Source organism: Macaca thibetana, chromosome 12 (genome assembly GCF_024542745.1).
Source record: "Macaca thibetana thibetana isolate TM-01 chromosome 12, ASM2454274v1, whole genome shotgun sequence".
NCBI classification, from domain to species: domain Eukaryota; kingdom Metazoa; phylum Chordata; class Mammalia; order Primates; family Cercopithecidae; genus Macaca; species Macaca thibetana.
In genome coordinates this window covers 26,669,446-26,695,827 of record NC_065589.1, presented here as the reverse complement: position 1 = coordinate 26,695,827, position 26,382 = coordinate 26,669,446, and the positions used below count along the sequence as shown (strand labels likewise).

Here is a 26,382-nt window from a genome sequence, read left to right as displayed (position 1 = left end):
GCAGATATTTGTACATCCGTGTTTGCAACAGCATTACTCGCAAGAGCCAAAACATAGAAGCAACCTGAGTGTCCATCAATGGATGAATGAATAAACCAAATGTGGCATATACATGCAATGGAATATGATTCCACCTTAAAAAGGAAGGAAATTATGACGGCTGCTATGGTATGAATGAACTTTGGAAATATTACACTAAGTGAAGCGAGCTAGCTATGAAAGGACAAATACTGCATGATTCCACTTACAGTAGGTACCTAAAGTAGCCAAATTAATAGAGAAAGGAAGTAGAAAGTTGCCAGGAGCTGAGGAGTTATTGTCTAGTGTGCATAGAGTTTTAGTTTGGGAAGATGAAAAAGTTCTGGAGATGCATGGTGGTGATTGTTGCCAAAAAATATGAATGTACTCAATGCCACCAAACTACCACTTAACTTACAAATTATTAAAATAGGAAATTTTTGTTATATACATTTTAAACTAAAAAAGAAAGGTGGGCCGGGCGCGGTGGCTCAAGCCTGTAATCCCAGCACTTTGGGAGGCCGAGACGGGTGGATCACGAGGTCAGGAGATCGAGACCATCCTGGATAACACGGTGAAACCCCATCTCTACTAAGAAATACAAAAAACAGCCGGGCGAGGTGGCGGGCGCCTGTAGTCCCAGCTACTCGGGAGGCTGAGGCCGGAGAATGGCGTGAACCCGGGAGGCGGAGCTTGCAGTGAGCTGAGATCCAGCCACTGCACTCCAGCCTGGGCTACAGAGCGAGACTCCGTCTCAAAAAAAAAAAAAAGAAAGGTGATCCTTGTCTAGGGCAGTCCCAGTTTATATTTTTGGCCTGGAATACTTAATATTAGCAGCCCCTCTCCTCTTACTTAAGAACTTAGGTGAGTATGTCCCAAACTGGACAACAGATAGTATAATCACTCTAAGGTTAAACCACTATTCAGTGTCATCTCATTAGAATATGGCAGAGGTATGATTCTTATCCACAAACTGTCTGATTCCAGAGACCACATTCTTCACCACCACACATCCTGCAGAATTGCTAATGACGTTGCTCCCTGGCATACATCAGGTTTGCCACTATTTATTGTGTCAGTTCTCTGACTTACATGGAGCACTGATGTGCTACCTGCTTAGTAAGAAACACTGGCCAGGCGCGGTGGCTCAAATCTGTAATCCCAACACCTTGGGAGATCGAGGCAAGTGGATCACCTGAGGTCAGGAGTTTGAGACTAGCCTGACCAATATGGCAAAACCCTGTCTCTACTAAAAATACAAAAATTAGCCAGATGTGGTGATGCATGCCTGTAATCCCAGCTACTTGGGAGGCTGAGACAGGAGAATCACTTGAACCTGGGAGGCAGAAGTTGCAGTGAGCCAAGATCACACCATTACACTCCAGCCTGGGTGACAAGAGCAAAACTCTGTCACAGCAAAACTCTGTCACAAAAAAAAAAAAAGAAAGAAAGAAAGAGAGAGAGAGAAAGAAAGAAAAGAAAAGAAAGAAAGAAAGAAACACTGATTCTCTTAATGCTAACCAAAAGAAATGCTTATATTTTCCTTAAAAAGGAGAAGGGGGATGAGCGAAGAGTAGAAACATCACAGACCGATGAACACAATGTCTTCTGGTATAATCCAGTGGATTTTAGTAACTGAATGGTGCAACACCATCAGGGCCACGTGATACACAGTGCCCAAAGCAGGTAGATACAAAACCAATACCAAAACCAGTCACTCCATGAATCAGTTGACACAGGGTGAGTAATGATCAGCAAACACAGACCAGAGTGTCTACTCGAGGTAGGAAGCCAACATCTGCTTGGTAACTTTGTCTTTGACCAAAGAAGTTCCACTGAAGCTCTTTCTAAACTCACTGGAGAGCCTGAAGTACTGTGTCTAGTCATGCAGGTTTCTGGGTCACACCGAACTGAGCTGGGATCCCAATTTTCCCAGTCATTTCCTCTAACACTTTGTACCAGTGACAAAGTCTCTAATCATCTGAGTCAAAATGCCTCTTTCATAGGGTTACCATGAGGATTCAGTATTTGTCTGGAGAACATGAAGCATGCTGCTTAGCACACAGGGTAATACTCTGTAAATATTATTCTCTAGAACATAGAGTGCAAGAAACCTTGATTCTCAGATCCTAGTAAGCTTGTTTATTCTCTCCCTCCACCCTGCCCCAAATCCTCTGAACCCAAATAGTCACTAGCAAAGTAAAAGAAAGAACAAATGCATTCAATAATCCAGATAATCTGGACCTCAAAGAAAGACGCCTTCAGAGGATCCCAAAATTATCTACAGAATCGCTTCCATTTTCCAGTTATTTTGCTCCTCCATGGCTGGGGTAAAACTTGCAGTCCTATCTCTAAATGTAGCCAATGTTCACCCACTTCTGGAGAAATCAGATGGCCCCGAAAGAGTGGGCTTTGTCCAATTCTTGGGGACATGTTGAGACACAGTTTTACAGAGCCAAACTGGAATATCTGGGTTTCTGAGTGCTTAAGCATTCTGTGGCTGGTACATGATCAATTCAACCCCCATTTCCCTGTTTCTCCCACCAAATATTCCAATCAACTCTGCTTTGTTGCCTCTTTTTGTATTAGGGACATGATAGGCTAAGTGTATGACCCAGACATTAGAGAGAGCCGCTGGGAAGGTCTGTTCCTATCTTCAACATTTTTAAGGAACTGTTTACAATGTCTGGCAACACCCTAGCAGGTAGTCTTGATGTACTGGAGGCAAATACATTATAAACGAGGATCATTTATGTGTCTGCCTCTGTAGTATTAATTTTTCACTTTTATTTTTAGTTGATACGTAATACTTGTATGTATTTAGGAAGTATTGCCTCTGTAGTTTTAAAAAAAATAAAATTTAGCTGCTCCCAGGGGGTTTGGCCAAGTGTGGTTTTCAGAGATCACTCCAGCCACACAAGCATCTGATGACCATGTGGTTCCTGCTGATGAATGACAAGCAGGCAGACACATGTCATGAGAGGGATATGCATTTGTGAGCATACAATTACTTAATAGCCTTAAAGGATAAGCATAGAATTTCTGTCACTCATTATGCCAAATAAACATCACCTATTTTTGAACCAAAACAGTACTAGAAAGGGTTTATGAGAATGATCTGATAGTCAGTGTATTAGTCCATTTTCATGCTGCTGATAAAGACATACCCCAGACTGAGAAATTTACAAAAGAAAGAGGTTTAATTGGACTTACCATTCCACATGGCTGGGGAAGCCTCACAATAATGGTAGAAGGCAAGGAGGAGCAAGTCACATCTTAGATGGATGGCAGCAGGCTAAGAAGGAAAACTTGTGCAGGAAAACTCCTCTTTTTAAAACCATCAGATCTCATGACACTCATTCACTATCAAGAGAACAGCATGGGAAAGATTTGCCCCCATGATCAAATTAGCTCCCACCATGTCCGTCCCACAACATGTGGGAATTCAAGGTGAGATTTGAGTGTGGACACAGCCAAACCGTATTAGTTAGCATATATCTCCTTAATCAAAAATGTAAAAGCAGCCAGTCACGGTGGCTCATGCCTGTAATCCCAATGCTGTGGGAGGCCAAGGCAGAAGGATTGCTGTAGGCCAGGAGGTCGAGGCTATCGTGAGCTATGATTGCCCCTCATGCTGTAGCCTGGGCAACAGAACAAGACCTTGTCACCAAAAAAATAAGATAAAATAAAAATAAAAATTAAGGCTTTTTTTAGCAGAGTCAAAATGTTAAAGCTACGTACAAACTCCTAAAGGAACTGCCAAACCATAGAAACAGGCACTAAAACAGGTCAGAGAACACTAAACGAAGTGAAGAAGGGATGGAACAAAGTAGAATGAAATATTTTGGAGGTCATCAAACAGAAGCCCGGAAAATAAGTCTTAACCAGTGGCAATCCAATGCTTATGGAAAAGCATAAGTTGGGAAACATGTGTGTTGTGCCTGGAAGCACTTCCTGAAACATGGTCACCATCCTCAGACCAAACGTAGCTGTCATCCCACTGACATGAAAATCCCTTTCATACTCACTGGCACCAACAAGACACAGAGACAGGCTTATGAGCAGACTCGGCTTATACATTTTGAAATCTGTATTGAATCACAAACAATATCTGTTCCTTTCTCTCCATTTCAATCCTGATACTCATTATATATCTCTGGAGCCACAAAGCCAGATTAAAATCCTGCATCCAAACTTAGCAGCTGTGTGCCCTTGGAAAAGTTGCTTAAAATGGAAATAACAATGGTGTCTGCTTCAGTGAGTTGTTGTTAAAGAGGACACAGTTAATATAGGCAAAGTGGTTAGAACAGTGCCTGGCACTATTTTCATTATTATTAATATCTTAGAGAATAAGTTCACTCAGTATGATTATAATTATTAGATAAATAATAAGTTGTATCCATATTTCATTAACAATTATTAAGCTCCCTAGAGCAGAGCATGTTACATAAAGTACAACTACTTTAATGAAAATGAACATAAGGATAATTTAGGGACATGACTTTGAGGCTGTTTACTACTTCTTAGGCAAACATAATGTGCTTTATGGCATCATTCAACGATAAGAGCAATAATTTTTCCACTACTTAGAGGTTTGAAAATGCATCATTTCTTCTGCTGAAGGTCTGTTTTCCATCAGCTCCAGAAGGCTTATGTAAATGAAGGTGGATTCTATGAGATTTAAATAATGTTGTTTTGTATTTTTTGACACCAACTGACTTCAAGCTCATGCCTTTGTTTCATTATTTGCTCTTCTACATGTATATTTTTTCCTGACTTTTTTTCAATTTGGAATACTGTAAATTTAGCCTTAATTATTTGTGGTCCTTCCTCTACCAGCTTCAGATTCCAAGGGGAATGCAGATAATACATACACTGTCTTGAAATTATTTTTCATCATTTAGAGAATTCCAAATATGGACATTTCTAGGTCTTTTGTGCTGTTGCTACTCAAGGAAAAATATTATGTTCCATTCTTCTTAATACCTTTCTTGAGCTTCTAAATTGTATCATGCAAAATATATCTAGGGTTCCTTGTTCCTTAGTAAGTGAAATTTGATTTTCCTCCAAAACCAAAATCCTTTTTTTAAATTAAAATCTGTAACAATTTTATCCTGTGTGGAAAAGAAAATAAGCAATAGTAATAAATATGGAACTCATTCAATGTTAAAAACAACCCCCCTCTAGCTTCCCACTTTCACCTTCTAAATCAATGGTGAATTCAATTTTCAATTATCTTGGACAAAACAACAATAATCATAAGTAGTAGTAGTCCTTGCTATAAACATCTTTACATATCAATAGCCCATAGGCATATTTTATTTTATTTTATTTTAAGCTATCTCCTACTGGAAAGAAAACATATTTTAGTTAGCTGACATATTTTCTAATTGAGTTATTTTAAAATCTCGACATTTTATTTGAAAATCTGGATTTTCAGCTTCTTTTGAAAAATTAAAAATTTCAGTATTTGTGGGCCCACATTCTCAACATGGTGAGTGGGTTCACATTCTCAACATGGCAAGCAGCTATCTAGAGTTAACAGCTGCTCCCATTAAAAGCAGTATGAGTTTCCAATGCCATTCAATATGCGGGGTGATGGGCAGGGGGTGCCCACTTCCCTTACTGATGTTACTGCCTAGTCCCTGAAGACATCTGAGGTTGCAACCTCTGTTCTCCATCTTGAAGTGTTTTCCCTAGTTTCGCAAGAATGAAGTGATATGGTCTGGCTGTGTCCCCACCCAAATCTCACCTTGGATTGTAATAATCCCTATATGTCAAGGGCAGGGTCAGGTGGAGATAATTGAATCATGGGGGTAGTTTCCCCCATACTGTTCCCGTAGTAGTGAGTAAGTCTCACAAGATCTAATGGTTTATAAATAGGAGTTCCCCTGCACAAGTTGTCTTGCCTGCTGCCATGTAAGACATGACTTTGCTCCTCCTTTGCCTTCTGCCATGATTGTGAGGCCTCGTCAGCCATGAGGAACTGTGAATTAATTAAACCTCCTTCCTTTATAAATTATCCAGTCTTGGATATGTCTTTACTAGCAGCATGAGAACAGACTAATACATGAAGCATTGTCACAATTCCAACATTTCAAATGTGCATACTTTGATACAACAATTCTACTGAAAAAACTATGGAAGGTCATACAAATATATATGCATGTCCACTACAACATTGCTTTCAACAGGAAAAATATTAAATCAACCTAAATATCAATAGGAACTGGTTGAATAAATGATGGTGAATCCATGCAAGAGAATACTAGAGAGTCACCTAAAGCAAAAAAGTAAATCTAAGCATATTAAAATGCAAATATGTCCAAAATATATTAAGTGGGAAAAAAGCAAAGTACAGAACAGTACATAATATATGATCCAATCTGTAGGGAAAATGAATTTCAACAATTTAGAAGAAAACATAAGCAACTTTTTTTATTTTTTTATTTTTTGAGACAAAGTCTCGCTCTCTCTCCCAGGCTAGAGTGCAGTGGTACGATCCTGGCTCACTGCAACCTCTGCCTCCCAGGTTCAAGAGATTCTCCTGCCTCAGCCTGCTGAGTAGCTGGAATTACAGGCGAGCACCATCACGCCAGGCTAATTTTTGCATTTTTAGTAGAGATAGGGTTTCACCATGTTGGTCCGGCTGGTCTCAAACTCCAGACCTCATCATCCACCCACCTCAGCCTCCCAAAGTGCTGGAATTACAGGTATGAGCCACCACATCTGGCAACATAAGCAACTTTTGAAAACTACATTACTGTTACACATGTAAAAGAAGACAGTGGATGGGCACAGTGGCTCACACCTGTAACTCCAGCACTTTGGGAGGCCTAGGCAGGTAGATCACATGAGGTCAGGAGTTCGAGACCAGCTGGACCAACATGGTGAAACCCTGTCTCCACTAAAAATACAAAAATTAGCCGGTAGTTAATCAAAAATTAGCTGGGTATGCTGGCACATGCCTGTAATCCCAGTTACTCTGGAGTTTCACTCCTGAGGCAGGAGAATCACTTGAAACCACGAGACGGAGGTTGCAGTGAGCTGAGATCACACCATTGCACTCCAGCCTGGGCAACAAGAGTGAAACTCTGTCTCAAAATAAAAACTAAAAATAAATAAAGGAAGCACGATGAAAAGGGTTATTTCTAACCATTTCATGCATAATTATCATCACATCTTCATGGTATTTATTTGAGTGCCTGTTTTGGAAACAGAGTTCCTGTTCCTCTACAGTTGAGCCTGAATTCATTTCTTAGGCAAGAGGAAGAGGTTCTTTCAAGACTGCCGAATAGGAACATATCCAGTCTGCAGCTCACAACGAGATCAATGCAGAAGACAGGTGATTTCTGCATTTCCAACTGAGGTACCTGGCTTACCTCATTGGGACTGGTTAGACAGTTGTTGCAGCCCACAGAGGGCAAGCTGAAGCAGGGTGGGGTGTTGCCTCACCAGAGAAAAGCAAGGGATCAGGGAACTCCCTTTCTTAGCCAAGGGAAGCCGTGAGGGATTGTGCTGTGAGGAAGTTTTAACACAGACTTCGCAACCCACAGACCAGGAGATTCCCTTGGGTGCCTATAACACCAGGGCCCTGGGTTTCAAGCACAAAACAAGGTGACCATTTGGGCAGACACCGAGCTAGCTGCAGGAGTTTTTTTTCATACCCCAGTGGCAGTGGAACACCAGCAAGACAGAACCGTTCACTCCCCTGGAAAGGCACTGAAGCCAGGAAACCAAAGGGTCTGGCTCAGCAGATCCCACTCCCACAGAGCCCAACAAGCTAAGATCCACTGGCTTGAAATTCTCGCTGCCAGCACAGCAGTCTGAAGGCAACTTGGGATGCTTGAGCTTGGTTGGGGGAGGGACGTCTGCCATTACTGAGGCTTAGGTAGGCGGTTTTTCCCTCACAGTGTACACAAAGCTGCTGGGAAGTTTGAACTGGGTGGTGCCCACCACTGTTCGGCAAAGCCGCTGTAGCCAGACTGCCTCTCTGGATTCCTCGTCTCTGGGGAGGGCCTCTCTGAAAGAAAGGCAGCAGCCCCATTCAGGGGCTTATAGATAAAACTCTCATCTCCCTGGGACAGAGCACCTGGGGGAAAGGGTGGCTATGGGCGCAGCTTCAGAAGACTTAAACGTTCCTGCCTGCTGGCTCTGAAAAGAGCAGTGGATCTCCCAGCACGGTGCTCGAGCTCTGCTAAGGGACAGACTGCCTCCTCAAGTGGGTCCCTGACCCCTCTGCCTCCTGACTGGGAGACACCTCCCAGCAGGGGTCAATGGATACCTCATACAGGAGAGCCCCTGATGGCATCTGGCTGGTGCCCCTCTGGGACAAAACTTCCAGAGGAAGGAACAGGCAGCAATCTTTGCTGTTCTACAGCCTTCACTGGTGATACCCAGGCAAACAGGTCTGGAGTGGACCTCCAGCAAACTCCAGCAGACCTGCAGCAGAGAAGCCTGACTGTTAGAAGGAAAACTAACAAACAGAAAGGAATAGCATCAACATGAATAGCATCAACATGAACAAAAAGGGCATCCACACAGAAACCCCATCCACAGGTCACCAATATCAAAGACCAAAGGTAGATAAATCCATGAAGATGAGTAAAACCAGTGCAAAAAGGCTGGGAAGTCCAAAAACCAGAATGCCTCTTCTCCTCCAAAGGATCCCAACTCCTTGCTAGCAGGGAACAAAACTGGACAGCGAATCAGTTTGACAAATTGACAGACGAAGACCTAAGAAAGTGGGTAATAACAAACTTTTCCGACTTAAAGAAGCATGTTCTAACCCAATGCAAGGAAGCTAAGAACCTGAAAAAAGGATACAGGAATTGCTAACTAGAGTAACCAGTTTAGCAAAGAACATAAATGACCTGATGGAGCTGAAAAACACAGAACAAGAACTTCATGAAGCATACACAAGTATCAATAGCCAAATCGATCAAGCAAAATAAAGGATATCAGAGATTGAAGATCAACTAAATGAAATAAAGCATGAAGACAAGATTAGAGAAAAAAGAAGGAAAAGGAATAAAGAAAACCTCCATGAAATATGGCACTATGCGAAAAGGCCAAATCTACGTTTGACTAGTGTACCTGAAAGTGACAGGGAGAATGGAACCAAGTTGGAAAACACTCTGCAGGATATTATCCAGGAGAACTTCTCCAACCTAGCAAGACAGGCCAACATTCAAATTCAGGAAATACAGAGAACACCACAAAGATATTCCACGAGAAGGGCAACCCCAAGATACATAATTGTAAGATTCACCAAGGTTGAAATGAAGAAAAAAAATGTTAAGGGCAGCCAGAGAGAAAGGTCGGGTTACCCACAAAGGGAAGCCCATCAGACCAACAGCAGATCTCTCTGCAGAAACCCCACAAGCCAGAAGAGAGTGGGGGCCAATATTCAACATTCTGAAAGAAAAGAATTTTCAACCCAGAATTTCATATCCAGCCAAAATAAGCTTCATAAGTGAAGGAGAAATACAATCCTTTACAGACAAGCAAATGCTGAGATTTTGTCACCACCAGGGCTGCCTTACAAGAGCTCCTGAAGGAAGCACTAAATATGGAAAGGAAAAACCGGTACCAGTCACTGCAAAAACATGCCAAATTGTAAAGACCATCAACACTACGAAGAAACTGCATCGACTAAAAGGCAAAATGCCAGCTAGTATCATAATGACAGGATCAAATTCACAGAAAGCAATATTAACCTTAAATGTAAATAGGCTAAATGCCCCAATTAAAAAACACGGACTGGCAAATTGGATAAAGAGTCAAGACCCATCAGTGTGCTATATTCAGGATACCCATCTTATGTACAAAGACACATATAGGCTCAAAATAAAGGGATGGAGGAAGATCTACAAAGCAAATGGAAAGCAAAAAAAGCAGGGATTGCAAACCTTGTCTCTGACAAAACAAACTTTAAAGGAAAAAAGATCAAAAAAGACAAGGAAGGGAATTACACAATGGTAAAGGGGTCAATGCAACAAGAAGAGCTAACCATCCTAAATATATGTGCACCCAATACAGGAGCACCCAGATTCATAAAGCAAGTACCTAGAGACATACAAAGAGACTTAGATTCTCACACAATAATGGGAGACTTTAACACCCCACTGTCAATATTAGACAGATCAACAAGACAGAAAATTAACAAGGATATCCAGGACTTGAACTCAGCTCTGGAGCAAGCGGACCTAATAGATATCTACAGAACTCTACACCCCAAATCAACAGAATATACATTCTTATCAGCACTACATCACACTTATTCTAAAACTGACCACATACTCGGAAGTAAAACACTCCTCAGCAAATGCAAACGAACAGAAATAATAACAGTCTCTCAGACCACAATGCAATCAAATTAGAACTCAGGATTAGTAAACTCACTCAAAACCACACAACTACATGGAAACTGAACAACCTGCTCTTTAATGACTACTGGGTAAATAACAAAATTAAGGCAGAGACAAATAAGTTCTTTGAAACCAATGAAAACAAAGACACAATGTACCGGAATCTCTGGGACTCAGCTAAAGCAGTGTTTAGAGGGAAATTTATAGCACTAAATGTGCCTAGGAGAAAGCAGGAAAGACCTAAAATTGACACCCTAACCTCACAATTAAAAAACTAGAGAAGCAAGAGCAAACAAATTCAAAAGCTAGCAGAAGACAAGAAATAACTAAGATCAGAGCAGAACTGAAGGAGGTAGAGACACGAAAAAACCTTCAAAAAAAAATCAATGAATCCAGGAGCTGGTTTTTTGAAAAGATTAACAAAATAGATAGACCGCTAGCCAGACTAATAAAGAAGAAAAAAGAGAAGAATCAAATAGACACAATAAAAAATGATAAAGCTGAGATCACCACTGATCCCACAAAAATACAAACCACCCATCAGAGAATACTATAAACACCTCTATGCAAATAAACTAGAAAATCTAGAAGAAATGGATAAATTCCGGGACACACACACCCTCCCAAGACTAAATCAGGAAGAAGTTGAATCCCTGAATAGACCAATAACAAGTTCTGAAATTGAGGCAGTAATTAATAGCCTACCAACCAAAAAAAGCCCAGGACCAGACGGATTCACAGCCAAATTCTACCAGAGGTACAAACAGGAGCTGGTACCATTCCTTCTGAAACTATTCCAATCAATAGAAAAAGAGGGAATCCTCCCTAACTCATTTTATGAGGCCAGCATCATCCTGATACCAAAACCTGGCAGAGACACAACAAAAAAAGAAAAGTTCAGGCCAATATCCCTGATGAACATCAATGTGAAAATCCTCAATAAAATACTGGCAAACCAAATCCAGCAGCACATCAAAAAGCTTATTCACCACAATCAAGTCAGTTTCATCCCTGGGATGCAAGGCTGATTCAACACATGCAAATCAATAAACGTAATCTATCACATAAACAGAACCAATGACAAAAACCACATGATTATCTCAATAGATGCAGAAAAGGCCTTTGATAACATTTAACACCGTTTCATGCTAAAAACTCTCAATAAACTAGGTATTGATGGAATGTATCTCAAATGCACACGTATGTTTAATGCAGCACTGTTCAAAAAAGCAAAGACTTGGAACCAACCGAAATGCCCATCAATGATAGACTGCATAAAGAAAATGTGGCACATATACACCATGGAATACTATGCAGCCATAAAAATGAATGAGTTCATGTCCTTTGCAGGCACATGGATGAATGATGGTTTCCATCATTCTCAGTTGCCTCTGCTCTCGAGAATGATGGAAATCATCATTCTCAGCAAACTAACACAGGAACAGAAAACCAAACACCACATGTTCTCACTCATAAGTGGGAGCTGAACTATGAGAACACAGGGACACAGCGAGAGGAACATCACAGACCTGGGTCTGTGATTGAGCAATCACAATTGATGGGTGAGTAAACCACCATGGCACGTGTATACCTATGTAACAAACCTGCACGTTCTGCACATGTATACCAGAACTTAAAGTATAATTTTAAAAAAAAAAAAGAGGGAGAAGAGGAAGAAGGAGAGGAAGAGGAAGAAGGAGGAGGAGGAGGAGGCGGTGGCTTCTGGAAGACCCATCACACCAGGCCCAAGGATCACACAAAAAAGACACAATGGGCCACTTTAGAAGCTGTGCTTTTCGAGGGGCTTTGTAGTTCATGTTGCCTCTGCTGTCTTTTGAAAAGTAAAGATAAGTGAGCAGAAAGGTGGGAGCTCCTCCAGGGAGAGCTGCCAAATTCAGGCCAAATACCTTTTCCAGCCCCTTACACATTTGCATGGGGCCTGGTGAGAGAGACAGAAAGAGAGAAAGGGAGAGAGACACTATACATTATTTCCATATTGCTCTTACTGCTTTGGGCAGAGTCAGGGAAGAAGAGGAAGAAAAGAGAAGAACTGACTGTTTTCACCAGCGGAAACTTTAGCTGGTTAATGTAATACAGGAGTGTAAGAATTTGTTCTTTCCACTAAAGAGAAAACAAGGCCACACATTCCCAATTATACGCTCAGAAAGGGCAGCCAGGGAATGCAGTTCTTGGCAGCAGCAGGCTTTATGACTTGCCTTCAGCATTGCCCATCACAGAGGGGATTTTGCTGGGGACATGAGCAGCCAGAGGTAGTGGGTGCTCAGTCACTAGTGGGATGCTACACAGCAGCCACTGAAGGAGTCCCAGTCCACCCTTCCCTAGACCTAGAGAGCAGAAGCAACTGCAGGCCCTTCCCCGGCCCTGTGATCTGCATCTCTAACCCCTCCAACGCATCCAAGTCACATCAGAATAAAAGGACTGGGACACATGGCACTTCTAAAAGTTTATCACCTCCTGCTAAAATATGGTTTTTTTTAGCGGGGGAGATAGCAATTAATTACCAAAAATAAAGAAACCTTGATAAGGAAAAGACGAGCTCCACAGCACCTCCACCCGCCCCCCCGCTGCCAACATACATACTAAACCCAACTATAAGGTTCCCTACCCTGCTCAATTCCTCTATACAAAGAAGCATGGAGTGTATATTTAGTACAGCTTCCTCCTCAGAGCTAGCTGATGAACACAGAAGTCGGAAAACCTAACTCAAACATGACTTTTGAAAGAAAGGAGAAAAAGACTACGATCCTCTTTGCTGTTTTCTCTTAACTTACAGAGTTCTCTCCTTTTTAATATTCTAGTGTTCTTAAATCAATCACTTTGGATTTAGAGTTATTGCGAGGGTTCAAGCCTTATCACAAGAAGAATCTCGAATATATAGTGGATCCACTGCTGTCTGATCAATATGCACAATTTAAGGATCTTTAAACAAGGGGAAAAAAACTAATTCAGGCTTCACTAATTCAAAATTAGTGATAAGGCAAAGTACCCTTCAAACTTCAGTCTGAATCAAGTAACTGTGGTTTAGTAAACAACTGGAAAGATTAGAGATGGACGGGGTAAGCCATTTAAGATGGCAAACTATCTTCACACACTTCAACAGCATTGCCTTGCATGTAATTTGTGCCATTAAGGTAGGAATTAGAAATGAGCCTTATCTCTATATCAAGCAGGTCAATCAAGACTAGCTATAATTAGCAACCAGTGATAATATATGCTGCTGAAATACCTGCCCTTCATTTCAAACATCTCATCCTTCATTCTTTTTGTTATTTCAAGCTGATCTTCTCAGGAATTACTATTTTTTGCTATACAGCATCATCTGCACACAGCAAGACTTCAAATGGTGCTCACCTCTGAGTCTTTGGCCTGCTGATTACGAATGACTATCAAATTGTACAGGGTTCTGTCGTCATCTGCCTCTGTGTGGGACACATCATGGGGCATACTCCATAAATTCTTCTCATCATCCCTCGCCAGAGTTGCTCCAAATGAGGAATACGGATTGCTATCACTGTTGTATAAAAAAAGGAAAGATTGGGGTTTTATAATATATATAATGTTATATATCATATGCATGCAACATACAATATCAACTAAAACTTATACAATGTAATATACAAATATATTGTCAAAAAGGTCTGAATTGTCTTTAATAATTAAGCATAACACAATAGAGCAGTAAAAACAAACCAAAAATACAAATAAATCACTTTAAAAAGAACAGAGAACAGATGTACCTGAGCAGAGGTAATTACTACAGTTAAATATGAAATTCAGCACTGAGTACCCCAGAAGCTAAGACAACAAAGGAAATCTAATTCTTTTTTTTTTTTTTTTTTTTTTTTTTTTTTTGCTTTGAAACAAAGTCTCGCTTTGTCACCCAGGCTGGAGTGCAGTGGCACAACCTCAGCTCATTACAACCTCTACCTCTCAGGTTCAAGTGATTCTCCTGCCTCAGCCTACCGAGTAGCAGGGATTACAGGCGCCTGCCACCACGCCCGGCTAATTCTTGTATTTTTCGTAAAGACAGGGTTTCACCATGTTGGTCAGGCTGGTCTTGAACTCTTGGCCTTAAGTGATCTGTCCATCTCGGCCTCCCAAAGTGCTGTGATTATAGGGGTGAGTCACTGTGCCCAGCCAGGAATAGAATTCTTGTGTGATTAAAAGAAAACGATTAACAGGAAGGGATGAACGTTTGACTAGCTCTGAGTTCAAGGAAGCACAGTAAACTTGGAGTACAATGATATATAATAGCTATAAAATTCCTTACACCAGGAAAATTAAGTAATAAATATGCATACCCAAAGACTTTCAATAAACAAGACAGAATGTTGAGTGAGAATTTCAGCAGTCCTGTTTTGTACATTTGTTTTATGATTTATGCCTTATAAGGTGGTACCTGGGTGTGGACTTACAGAGATTAGTGACAGAGCATCACATCTGGGGCATGCCTGCACACAGCCCCAGTTAATTCTGTAACCCCCAGTTGAATTCTGTGGGAAGGACAGGTAGGGTCATACCGAAGCTATTCACTTCATCTAGTAATATGTATAAAGCACTGACTACATGCTAATCACAGGGCTCAATAAAATTGTGAGCAAAACAGACATCATCCCTGCCCTTGGACCTCACTAGTATGGGAAAGACATTAATGAATGATCATATGACTATAAAATAAAAATTGTGATAAGTGCCATTAAGGGGGAGCTCAGGAGGCCGTGAGAACATATGCAAGCTGCTAAGAGAAAACCCTCACGAAGGCAGGCGTCAGGCAAGCGTCACGAAGAAGAGGTGCTGGAGCACCTCTTCTTAAAGGTTTTTCCACCTTTAAGTGGAAAAACAGGAACAGAGTTGCAGGCAAAGGAAACAGCATCTTCAAAGGCCTGGGGTGGAAGGAAACACAAAATGTTGAGATGTCAATATGGGATGCTCAGAAGTTGGCACTAAGGAAATCTTGCAACAGGAAGCAAAGTGCTAGTCCCCAGATTGGGGTTCAGCAGCAGGAACCCAGCCAGCTAGGGAGGGGCTCCAGCCCTAGAATGATGATGTACAGGTCAGACTGCCAATCACAGTCTCAAATTTTGAAAGACAGGGCCAGGCGCGGTGGCTCACACCTGTGATCCCAACATTTTGGGAGGCTGAGGCAGGTGGATCACCTGAAGTCAGGAGTTCAAGACCAGCATGGCCAACATGGCAAAACCCCATCTCTACTAAAAATACAAAAATTAGCGAGGTGTGGTGACACATGCCTGTAATCCCAGCTACTTGAGAGGCTGAGGCAGGAGAATCGATTGAACTGGCGAGGCAGAGGTTGCAGTGAGCTGAGATCGCGCCATTACACTGCAGTCTGGGTGACCAGAGCGAAACTCCAGCTCACAAAAAAAAATAAAATAAAATAAAATAAATTGGGACAACAACCAGGGCCCACTTACAAAAACTAGGGCAAAAGGTGGGGACAGAACCTTGGAACCAAGGCTAGCAGGAGGCCAGCTACCTGAATCAGCACGGGGTTTAGAGACTGAATGTTGAACAATGGTCCTGAAATCCCTGTGGCTGCAGGTCAGAAGTTTAGGGTCTGGGACTGAACAAAGTACCTGGCCCTATGGGGAAAGGTGCAGATGATGGGAAATCAGACACAGCTCAAGCGCACTATGCTCAGAACCACACTGCTTTTACTGATTGATACCATAAAAGCTAGAACACAGGCAGCCCCACAGCCTGACTCTTCCTGAGAATGAGGAACCAGTGAAAGAGGAGGCAAACGATGCCTTTGGGCGCTGCCCACATGAACTTTAATGAGCATGTTAAATTCACTCATTTCATTCGTTCCATTGTTTGTTTATTCAACAAATGTGGAATAAATGCCTGCTGTATACTGAGTCCTGCACTGGGTGCCATGGGGACATGAAGATAAATGGGACATTGTCTCTGCCCTTAACATAACTGTAATGCAATGAGATCAGTACATTTAAAAAAAAAAAAAAAAAAAAAGCATGCACAGATTGTTGTAGGAACAAACTGGAAGAAGTAATAAGTTATGTATGATGAGAAGGAAGTTCAAGAACTAACCAGACCTGAGGACTGAACAGGCTTCCAGCAGGAAGAGAAACAAGGGCAGAGTTATTCCTCGCAGAAAGATCAGCTCAAGTCAAAGCAGTATATGGGGGCTTTGGGAGCCCACAGGATTGGGGAATCGAAGTATTCCTGCATGACTGCAGCATGTGGTGCGTGGAGCAAGGAAAATGGAGGGACATGAAGAAGAAAAGGTAATATGGGGTCAGACTAAAAGTAGTGCTGGCGTCCAAGCTTCATTCTGTGAACTGCAACATTATCAACAGGCTTTTGAGCCATGTCAGGTCTGGATTTTAGAGAAATAACTCTGGGTGAAGGAAGAACAAGAAGATGGCTTAGAAGGGTGTCACAATCAACTGTCACACGGGGGTAGGGGTAATTTTCAAGCCATGCTCTTTGAGGTCCTGGTGTCAGGGGGCCTTGGGACCACAGTGGGGCAGGAGTAGAGAAAGAGATGGGCAGGGCTTCTCTGGCAGAGATAGAAAGAACCCACAAACCAACCACAACCAGAGCAGCTTCTCCATTCAAATAGTCTTTGTTAGAGCTAGAAGGAAGGTTGTTTGAGGCTCAGGAAAAATGGGGTTCTATCGCTAAACAAATACATAATTTTGAACATTCTGAAATTATGATTGAGATAAAAGTGAGTGAGGTTGAAAGTGAGGGAAATAGCAGTGAGAGTGGAAATGAGGACTGATTCCAGCAGCATCTGAGAGGGGTGACAGCAGCCCATCATGGGAGGCACAGAGGTACCAGCAAAGGTGATGCCTTTAACTGCAACGTATGAGGCAGAAGCCAAGGCTGACCTCATGAGTCTGCAGAATGTTCACGGAGATGTCAGGGACCTGGGTTTAGGAGCGAGGACAGGGCAGAGATCTAGATGTGGGAGCAATATACAGCATTTCATGGCATCACAGAAGCAGGTCAGAGAATCAGAAGAATAGTCTTAGGGGATTAGGAGACGGAAAAGAATAGGTGAGTCCAGAAAGCGAGATCAGGCAGGACAAAGAGGAATGCCAAAGAGCAGGTGGACACCACAGAAGTGTCAATAACATGAAGGATGCTGACTCCAATTTCTTTCTGCAGCCAATGATATGCAACCACTGCATAATATATTCAGGGCTTGAGCCAAGGGCTCCTGCATTCCACCCTTCATGTTACACAAGCATGGGTCTCGGTGTCAGGACCCATCCTTTGCAGATAGGGACAAGAATACTGCAGTGCTTGACTTCTTCTGGGCCAGGCAGCCAGCTGACAGTCCCCCCAACATGAGTTCCTGGGTGGGGATCCCAGAGAAGCCACTGTCATATAACTCAGCATCCAAATGCCGTGACAGGGATGAACTCACAGTGAAGCAGCTCAGATCCTGACTACCTATGTGGATGCTCCCTGTACAAACCAGCAGGTGCCCCTGGGGGCTTGTCTCCAGGACGCACTCTCCTTGAGTCACCCAGACCTGGCACAGAGCTCCCACCAAGAGCGGCAACCATGGCTTCCAACATCACAATAAATGCACTTCTGGGGCAATGAAACCCTGGTACTTTTCCTGACATCGGTCTTCCATCTTCTCCCAGATGTGTTTCATTTCTATGTCTTGTCTCCTCAACAGGTGGGTCAGTTCCTGTAGGGCAGGGGTTGTATCCAGTTTCTCTTCTACATTTCTACATTTCTTTCCCACATCACCTAGCAGGGTCCTAGGACACAGCAGTTGCCTTAAAAGCACTTGTTGAATGCAACAAACTGCGCTGTAACCCCGAAATCTGCTGAAGGAAATCCCAGACATAACTCATGGTACCACCTTTTTAAAATTTCCCTAAAGCAGGAGCTTTAGAAAGGAGCCAGTATGTACCTGAAAAATCAGTAAAAATAACATTAGACCATGAATAATTTAGCCACCTTTTACTTTGCTAAGCCACAATTTCTTTTCCTATTTTAAAATGACGATCTCAGCTGCCTCCCTGGCCAGTTCCCCACCCTCTCACAACCTCTCTCTGTCTCTCTGTCCCTCCTCTCTCTTGCTCTCTGTCACTCTCGCTTCTTTTCCTCTTTCTCTATTTCTCCTCTCCTCTCTCTAGCTGTCTCTGCATCTCTGTCTCTCCTCTCTTTCTCTCGCCTATCACATCCATCCACACACATACACGCATGACTTCAGCCAGCATAAAACACTAGCCTCTCATCCTTCATCTACAAGCCCAAGTAAAGCTCCATAGGAAGGTCAACCCCAGCCTGTTTAGAAGTGCCCATGTCTCCAGAAGGTGAGTGCCTCCTGGGATCTCACCATATCTAGCCCTGCCCTAATTAGAAGCAGTGTTCCCCTAACAAGCCTCCAACTCTGCCTCGTCACTGATACTCAGGGGATGATGTAAATCAGGACAGAGAACCAACTGCTATGCCCCTGGACGGGCAATGCCTCCCAGCAGTGGTAATCTCTGTGAGCTCCTGGGCCCTTCCCAGCAGGATCTGACCTGCTGGTGGCCACAGAGCAGCCTCCTCCACTCTGCCCCGCTCCCTCTCCAGACCCAGACCTGGCTCCTGCTTCGTTCTTATTCAGTAATTGCAAGGTTTCTTTGGGGCATAGGAAAGGTGGGGCACCACTGTTAAATAAAGAAAGAACTTTTTTCAAAATACTGGTAAAAATGCACAGGGGCTGTGAGCTCATTCAGCAGCATCAGAAGCATCTGTGAGAGTTGGCCTGGCTCACCGGATCCTGGGTCCCGTTCTCTGGGCCTGCCCCTTTCACTCCTTCACAGCCATCAGGTCAAGGTATCAAGCCACATTGTTTTAAAACGTTTAATCCTTTGGACAGAGAAACTAGAACAGACAGAAGCCTACAGCAAATGGCCTAAGGAGAAGCAGCTTTGGAACCTCTATGTATCCCAGACCATGAAGGGCTCTGGGGCCTGTGCCAAGAGAATGTAGTGCAAAGGCCCAGGGGTCTGGGCCTGAAAACCCCTGGGAGGACAGATGAGGGGAAACAGACCAGAAGTCAGAAGCTTCCCTTTCTCTCCCTCCCCCATATCATGAGTTCTAAAAGGCTCTAATGAAAGTGAAAGTGGTTGTTTTCCCCTGGCCACCATCTGCTGATGATAAATATTTTATTAACGTCAGGCGTTTGAGAGGTGGCTCTGAGGTTACACACTAAGCTGCTTTTACTCTCAAAAGGTAGGGTGAGAAAAGTCTCAGATTTCACCCTTAATCCCACCCAGGGGCACAAGACCCAATCAATCCAGAGTCTTTTCTTTCAACATGATCTACAGCTAAACAAGAGACAAAGGTCTGTAGGTACTAACTTCTGCCTGGGGATACGGCTGCAAAGTGCTAGTCAGCATTGAAGCCATTTACCAAGAGTTCCTCAGGATTCCTCACTACTAACAAGGACTGCATGTAAAAGACCTTGGAAGGCTCCACCAAATACAGTGCACACAGGCTGGCTGCCCACACCAGCAGTTCCAGTGACTTTACTGCTCTCCCCACAGGTCGTGTGGCAGTGGCCACTAGCTTAAGACTGAAACTCTGAAAACAGCAAGGAAAGAAAATCTCCAGTCAACAGCAATCAATGGTCCACGCCCTTGACACTCACAGATTTTGGTCTGATTTCCTGCTAGGAAGTCGCTGGCCTGCTACCTCCCCTGGCTTCAAGACCTTTCCCTTTTTCCCTCTATTGAGACCTCCCTGGGATGGAGAAGGTGAACCAAAGATCTTCTCCCTCTCCACCATCGCCTTCCTTCCCTCCTCGCTCTCCTTCTTTGTCTTTCCTTCAGTCCTTCCTTTCTCCCTCTCCTCTTTTCTTTCTTTCTTTTTTTTCTTTCTTCCCCCCTCTCTCTTCCTGTCCTTTCTTGGTTTCTCTCTGTCCCTCTTCTTCTCTTTCTCCCTCTCTTCTCTCTTTCTCTCCCTCTCCTCCTCTCTCTTTTTCCTTCTCTCTCATTCTCTCTTTCCTTCTCTCTCATTCTCTCTTTCCTTCTCCTTTCTCTCTTTCTATCTCTCCTTCCTTTGTTCTTTCAGATACCAGCTTTCTCTTACCTAGTTGATCCAGTGTTTAAACATGTTTTATCCCCAAGTTTTTTTCTTATTTTTTTATTTATTTTTTATTTTTTTGAGACAGAGTCTTGCTCTGTTGCCCAAGCTGGGGTGCGGTGGGGCGATTGTTCCATTGGTTCCAGCACTTTCCTCAGCACTTGCCACCTACACTCATGACTTCCTTCAACCCCAGAGATGTGACCTGCCTCAGTGTGAAGGAAGAAAAGCCCTGGGCACCCCTTTCCTGGCATCCCACTCTGATGTGCTCCTACCCTTTGGGCTTTCTATTCTCACACTGAGGCAGAGCCCCGTATGATGCTGCTTCACACATCTGTGCCCTGCTCTCGAGGCTTGAAGACGGTCCTTACAGGCACCCTGTGAAGCAAGCACCGTTATGTCATCCAGCTGAGGAAATACGAGGGCTGAGGAAGATAAGACCCAGTCCTCGGTGTCTCCTCTGCTTTCATTCACACCTGGTCACTTCATCTAGTGCCACGCCTTTAAACGTCATCAACATGAGGAAGATTCCTGAATCGGAATCCCCAGCTCAGTACTCTCTCCCAAATTTCAAATTTCCCATCTCCCCTGGGATGTCTCACAGACAACACAAGCTCAGTGTGGTCCAGACCAAGCACCTGATCTTCCCACTAAACCCATCCACAGGCTCCCCACTCAGATGATGGCAACTCCGTCCTTCCCATTGCTCAGGCCAAGACCCTTGACGGCATCCCCCAGTCCCTCATCCCCTACATCCTATCCATCAGAAAATCCTATTGGCTCCACAATCAAAAACCATCCACCTCTACCACTACACCCTGAGCCAAGGCCTCTTATGTTTTGCATAAGAATTTCTGCAGTTGTCTTTTTTACCCACCTATTTCTCTTTATTAACAGGATGGCCAAAGTGACCATTTTAATATGTAAATCAGATCATGTCATCCCTCAGCTCAAAACCTGCCAGTGGCTAACCCATTTGGCCTACGGGATAAGCCAAAGTCCTGCAGTGGTCCACAGGCCTGCAGTGACAGTCCCACCACCCTGTCCTCTTCGGTTTCCTGAACCCATCAGTCACACCCTGACCCCAGGGCCTTGCACTGGCTGATCTCCATCTGCCTAGAATGTTTTTCTCCTGACAGCCACATCCTCACTCCTCCCTCTCCTGCAAGTCTTTGTTTAAACACCACCTCCTCAACAAGCCTGCCCTGACCAACCTATTTAAAATTGCAACATGCTCCCTCCCTTGCTCTACTTTTGTTTCCTACAAACTTATTTATCTCCTAGTTTACTTATTACTGTTTATTGTGCCCCCCACCACTACCACCGCCACCACTAGAATAAAAGCCACTAGGACAGGGATCTGCATCTACTTTGCTCAGTGATATATCTCAAGTGCTTAAAACAGTGCCTGGCAGGAGAATCACTTGAACTCGGGAGGCGGAGGTTGCAGTGAGCTAGGATCGTGCCAATGCACTCCAGCCTAAACGACAGTTAGACTCTGCCTAAAACAAAACAAAAAAAAAACACCAGTGCCTGGCACATAGTAAATGCTCAATAAATATTTCCTGACCCAATGCACCCTTGTTTCCCAAGTTCACAGGGCTCTAAACTGTACAGATGAGTATGACTCTGTGTCTTCAGGCTCACAGACGAGCTCCTAACATTTTTTTAGCTGTTTAAATTTTTGAAAATTCGCCTTACAGTCTTGTGGAAGGAAGCAGATGATAAGCACATATGTTTATGTCCCATGATATTCAGGACTATAAAGAAATACATAGTGAGTAAGGGACACAGTGAAGAGTGGGGCACGGTTTTAAGAGAATGGTCAGGGAAGAATGTTCTGATAAAATGACTTTGAGCAGAGATCTAAATAAAGTGAAAGAGTTATCCACACAGAAAACCAGAGAAAGAGTCTTCAAGGCAGGGTAGGCAGGAAGTGCAAAGGTCCTGAGGCAGGGGTGTGGGTGGTATATTTGAGGAACCAGGGGCAGGCCAGTATGACTGAGGGATGAATAATTAATTTCACCTTATATGCTGACTTTAAACCATACTTCATAGCCCCAAACTGGAAACCACCCAAAAGTCCACCAAGAGTAGAATAGGGGAACAAAATGGAATACACTCTAACGCAATAAGAACCACGAACAAGCCTACACACAACACCACGGAGGAATCTCCCAAAGCTCCACCAACAAAGTGAGTTCTATGAGAACACACAGTTTGATCCCGTTTATGCAAAGTTTAAAGGCAGGCAATACAAAAGTACATCTTTAAGGTGCACACATAGGTGGGAAAGCTAGAAGTCTAGATATGATCGAGGAGGAGATAAGGGCTGGCAATAGCTATCTCTCGCCATGGGAGGTGGTTACAGGAGTGTTCACTTTCTAGTTATTCTTTTTATTTTTATTTTTTATTTTTTTTGAGACAGGGTCTACCTCTGTCACCCAGGCTGGAGTGCAGTGGTGCAGTCTTGGCTCACTGCAGCCTCTGCCTGCCAACTTCAAGTGACTCTTCTTTCTCAGCCTCCAGAGTGGCTGGGATTATAAGTGCCGCCACCACACCAAGCTAATTTTTTTTTGTATTTTGAGTAGACACGGAGTTTCGCCATGTTGGCCCGGCTGGTCTCGAACTCCTGACCTCAAGTGATGCACCTGCCTCGGCCTCTCAAAGTGCTGGGATTACAGGCGTGAGCCAACAGCGTCCAGCCTATAGTTATTCTTTATACTAAACATATTTGTGTATGGTTTTTTGTCTGTAATATCACACATTCAAACACGTTTTTAAAAGATTTTTGTAAAAAAAAGTAAAAAAGCTAAGTAAAAGCCGATTCAGGACGGTGTCAAACAGTTCAGGGTTCTTTTGTTGCATACTATGTCACCAAAATTACTTCCTAAAAGGGCACAAAAGAATAGAGTGCATGGTATATAACTGTCACAAAACAAAGATTTATTAACAAGACTAAAACAACTTTAGTTGCTAAAGGAATAAACTATTTTATCCAGCATTTAAGCAGAGTTTACTTTTTAAACATAGGTGGTGTACTGATAAGATCACTTCAAGATTCTAGAGAATAAAAAGTTCCAGCAAACTCACATGATGTGTAGGAGAAAGAAATTTCATCTTGGGAACTTCCAACGGCACTAAGACTGACTAATGCAAGTCACAAAAAAAGAAGAGGGATGCTGTGGCTTTCCAGGGAAGAAAACCTTTAAAAGTCATCCTTGTGAATTTTGGACAGCTGACTTCTTATAAAGAGCTTCCCTCCTACTTGTTGGGGGTAAAGCCCTGTACCCGGGACAGCATTCACGCCCCTTTGGCCCTCCCCTATCACTCCCCTGTCTTTCAAGCAGGCAAAAGTGCCGGCCTTGCAATGAGAATCTTCCATCTAGGGCACTTTCCTTCAGTACAAACCCTTTGTGCCCCTGCAGGCACTTCCTGTGAATCACTGTCTGGCCCCGGAGCTTTGTACACTGCAGGTTTCTGCAGGAAGCCACAGATGAGGTGTGCCAATCTTCCCAATCTGCTCAGAGACCTGGCTCTGGAAAACCCAATAGTATGTGGTGGGAAAAAAGTCAGGCCATCTGGGCCCCGGTCTGAGAAATCTCACTGACATAAACATACTCGTCAACACTTTCTAAAAGCCCTTCCAACGGGGAGAAGACGATTTGATCAGCTCCAAGTCAGGAGAGTCCACACTGTAAAATGAGAAACTCTACAAATGTAAAAGATTATGATACTTCTAGAGTTGGTGGTGATTCCCTTTTACATGTTGTGAGCCCTCCCTTCCCCCACCCTTCTTTCCCACTGGCACCTGGTTTCCCTAGCCTCAATGCAGGAAAAGGCCCAGTGTTTCTGGACCCCAGGCTATAACAATTCAGGGAAAGATTCAAACTCCAAACACAATTTCTAACACACACCACGTAAGCAGCTAGTTCCATACCTCTCGGCGCGAAGGGCTCTGCTCTTTCTATGGCATTGAAATCTACTAGCATATGAATCCCAGTTCAACCACGTGTGCCTCTAAGCAAGTTACTGAAGTTCTCTGTGCCTCAGTTTCCTCAGTGGCCAAGTGGGGATGGCAGACATAATTACAGCCAATCCTCATTATTTGCAGATTCTGTATTTGCAAATTCGCCCACTCATCAAAATTTACCTGTAACCCCAAAATCAATACTAGTGATTTTTCCAAGGCCATTCGTGAACATGCCTAGAGTGGCAAAAAATTTAGAGTTGCCTGAGATGCACAACCCAGCTGAGGTCAAAAGGCAACACTCAGGCTTCTTGGTTCAGCTATCAGATTGGAAACAAGTGTCCTTTTTGTGATCACTTAGCAACATTTTATTTATTTATATATTTTGAGATGGAGTCTCGCTCTGTCACCCAGGCTGGAGCGCAGTGTCTCAAAATCTCAGCTCACTGCAACCTCCGCCTCCAGGTTCGAGTGATTCTCCTGCCTCAGCCTTCAGAGTAGCTGGGATTACAGGCACGTGCCACCACGCCCAGGTAATTTTTGTATTTTTAGTAGAGACGGGGTTTTACCATGTTGGCCAGGCTGGTCTCATACTGCTGACCTCAAGTGATCCACCTGTCTTGGTCTCCCAAAGTGCTGGGATTACAGGTGTGAGCCACCGCACCCGACCCCCACTTAGCGGCTTTTTTTTTTTTTTTTTTTTTGCATTTTTGTACTTTTAGCTGGCAATTTCACTGTTTAGAATATCTCCCAAAATGTAGTGCTAAAGTACTAACATACATGTTGGATAAGCTTCACTCCAACGTGAGATATAGGGTGTTGGCCAAGAGTTCAATATTGATAGATCAACAATATATATTAAATAAGGTGTCTTTAGGCAGAAACCCATAAAACAACGTTATGTATTGATTGGTTGACAGGGATCTAATCCTGCCATCGGCCCACAGGAACCTAACCCTGTATTTCCCCTAGGAACAATGGTTTGGTATTCACTAATTCAGTGTTCAAGTGACTTTACAGAATCTAACGACCACAGACAACAAGAAACAGCTGTGCCTCATAGGGCTATGGTGGGGATTTTACTAACAGATACAGAAGAAATGGTTTAGTTTGAGTCACATTGCTTGGGGCAGAGACTGAGTTGAGGAGGAAAGTGTCTCTGACAGGGAAGTTCATCTTCCCTGCCCTCATGCTCCTGATCCTGCACAGATTGGGCTTAGTGCTTGTGACAGACTAGGCACTGTTGTAAATGCTTTCTATCTGTGGGTCATTCGGGAAAATTCAGTTTGTTTTGAATTTGGCCCACACCCGAAGGCCCTGATCAATTCCTTTTTAGAATGATCCTTTGTGTGGGCACAAAATAGTCATCTAGAGCAAACTGAGATTTTATTTTACTTTTCCCTCACAGGAATTCAGGCACTGTAGAAAAACAAAACAGTGACATCTGTTCTCCATTCATTGCCTGCAGAGGGCATCAAGTTTGTTATCATGAATGGAAGCTGCAGGTGGGCATCGAGATGAACAAGGAGCAAAATAGATTTGGAAGCTCATTATATGGTCCTCTTGGGTGGCTTAAAGAGAGCCACGCATAAAAACATAGCTATCATTGTTCATTCTTTCCATTTCTTCTTTTGCTTTTGAAAAATCAGACAGATGTAATGATGTTTATCAGTTATTAACAGCTAATAGAAGTTAGAGAGTAACAATTGCACTTCCCTGAAAAAGTTCAAAGTAACCCTTGTGAAAGATCCCTCAGTGCATGACGTTTACACCACAGCCAGCTCTTTTGTGTCCTGACTCAGCATCTCCCAGGCCTCTGATGTCTGTATTAGTTCGTACATGGCAGTAGGCTCCATGGTGCCAGAGGACGAGCATCTCTCTCCTTAAAAGTGACTGCAGCTGTGCCACCAGGAACACAAA

General features: G+C 43.3%; 1 protein-coding gene across 2 annotated transcripts in view; it reads right to left on the bottom strand.

Moving 5' to 3' along the window:
• Positions 1-26,382, bottom strand: part of MREG (melanoregulin) — an 88,557-nt gene that overhangs the window by 40,174 nt on the left and 22,001 nt on the right. For both annotated transcript variants that reach the window (XM_050751310.1, XM_050751309.1), the window contains exon 2: positions 13,761-13,920. In XM_050751310.1, the coding sequence (XP_050607267.1) occupies positions 13,761-13,853 (93 nt within the window). In that variant the 5' untranslated portion in view covers positions 13,854-13,920. The remainder of the gene's footprint in view (positions 1-13,760; positions 13,921-26,382) is intronic.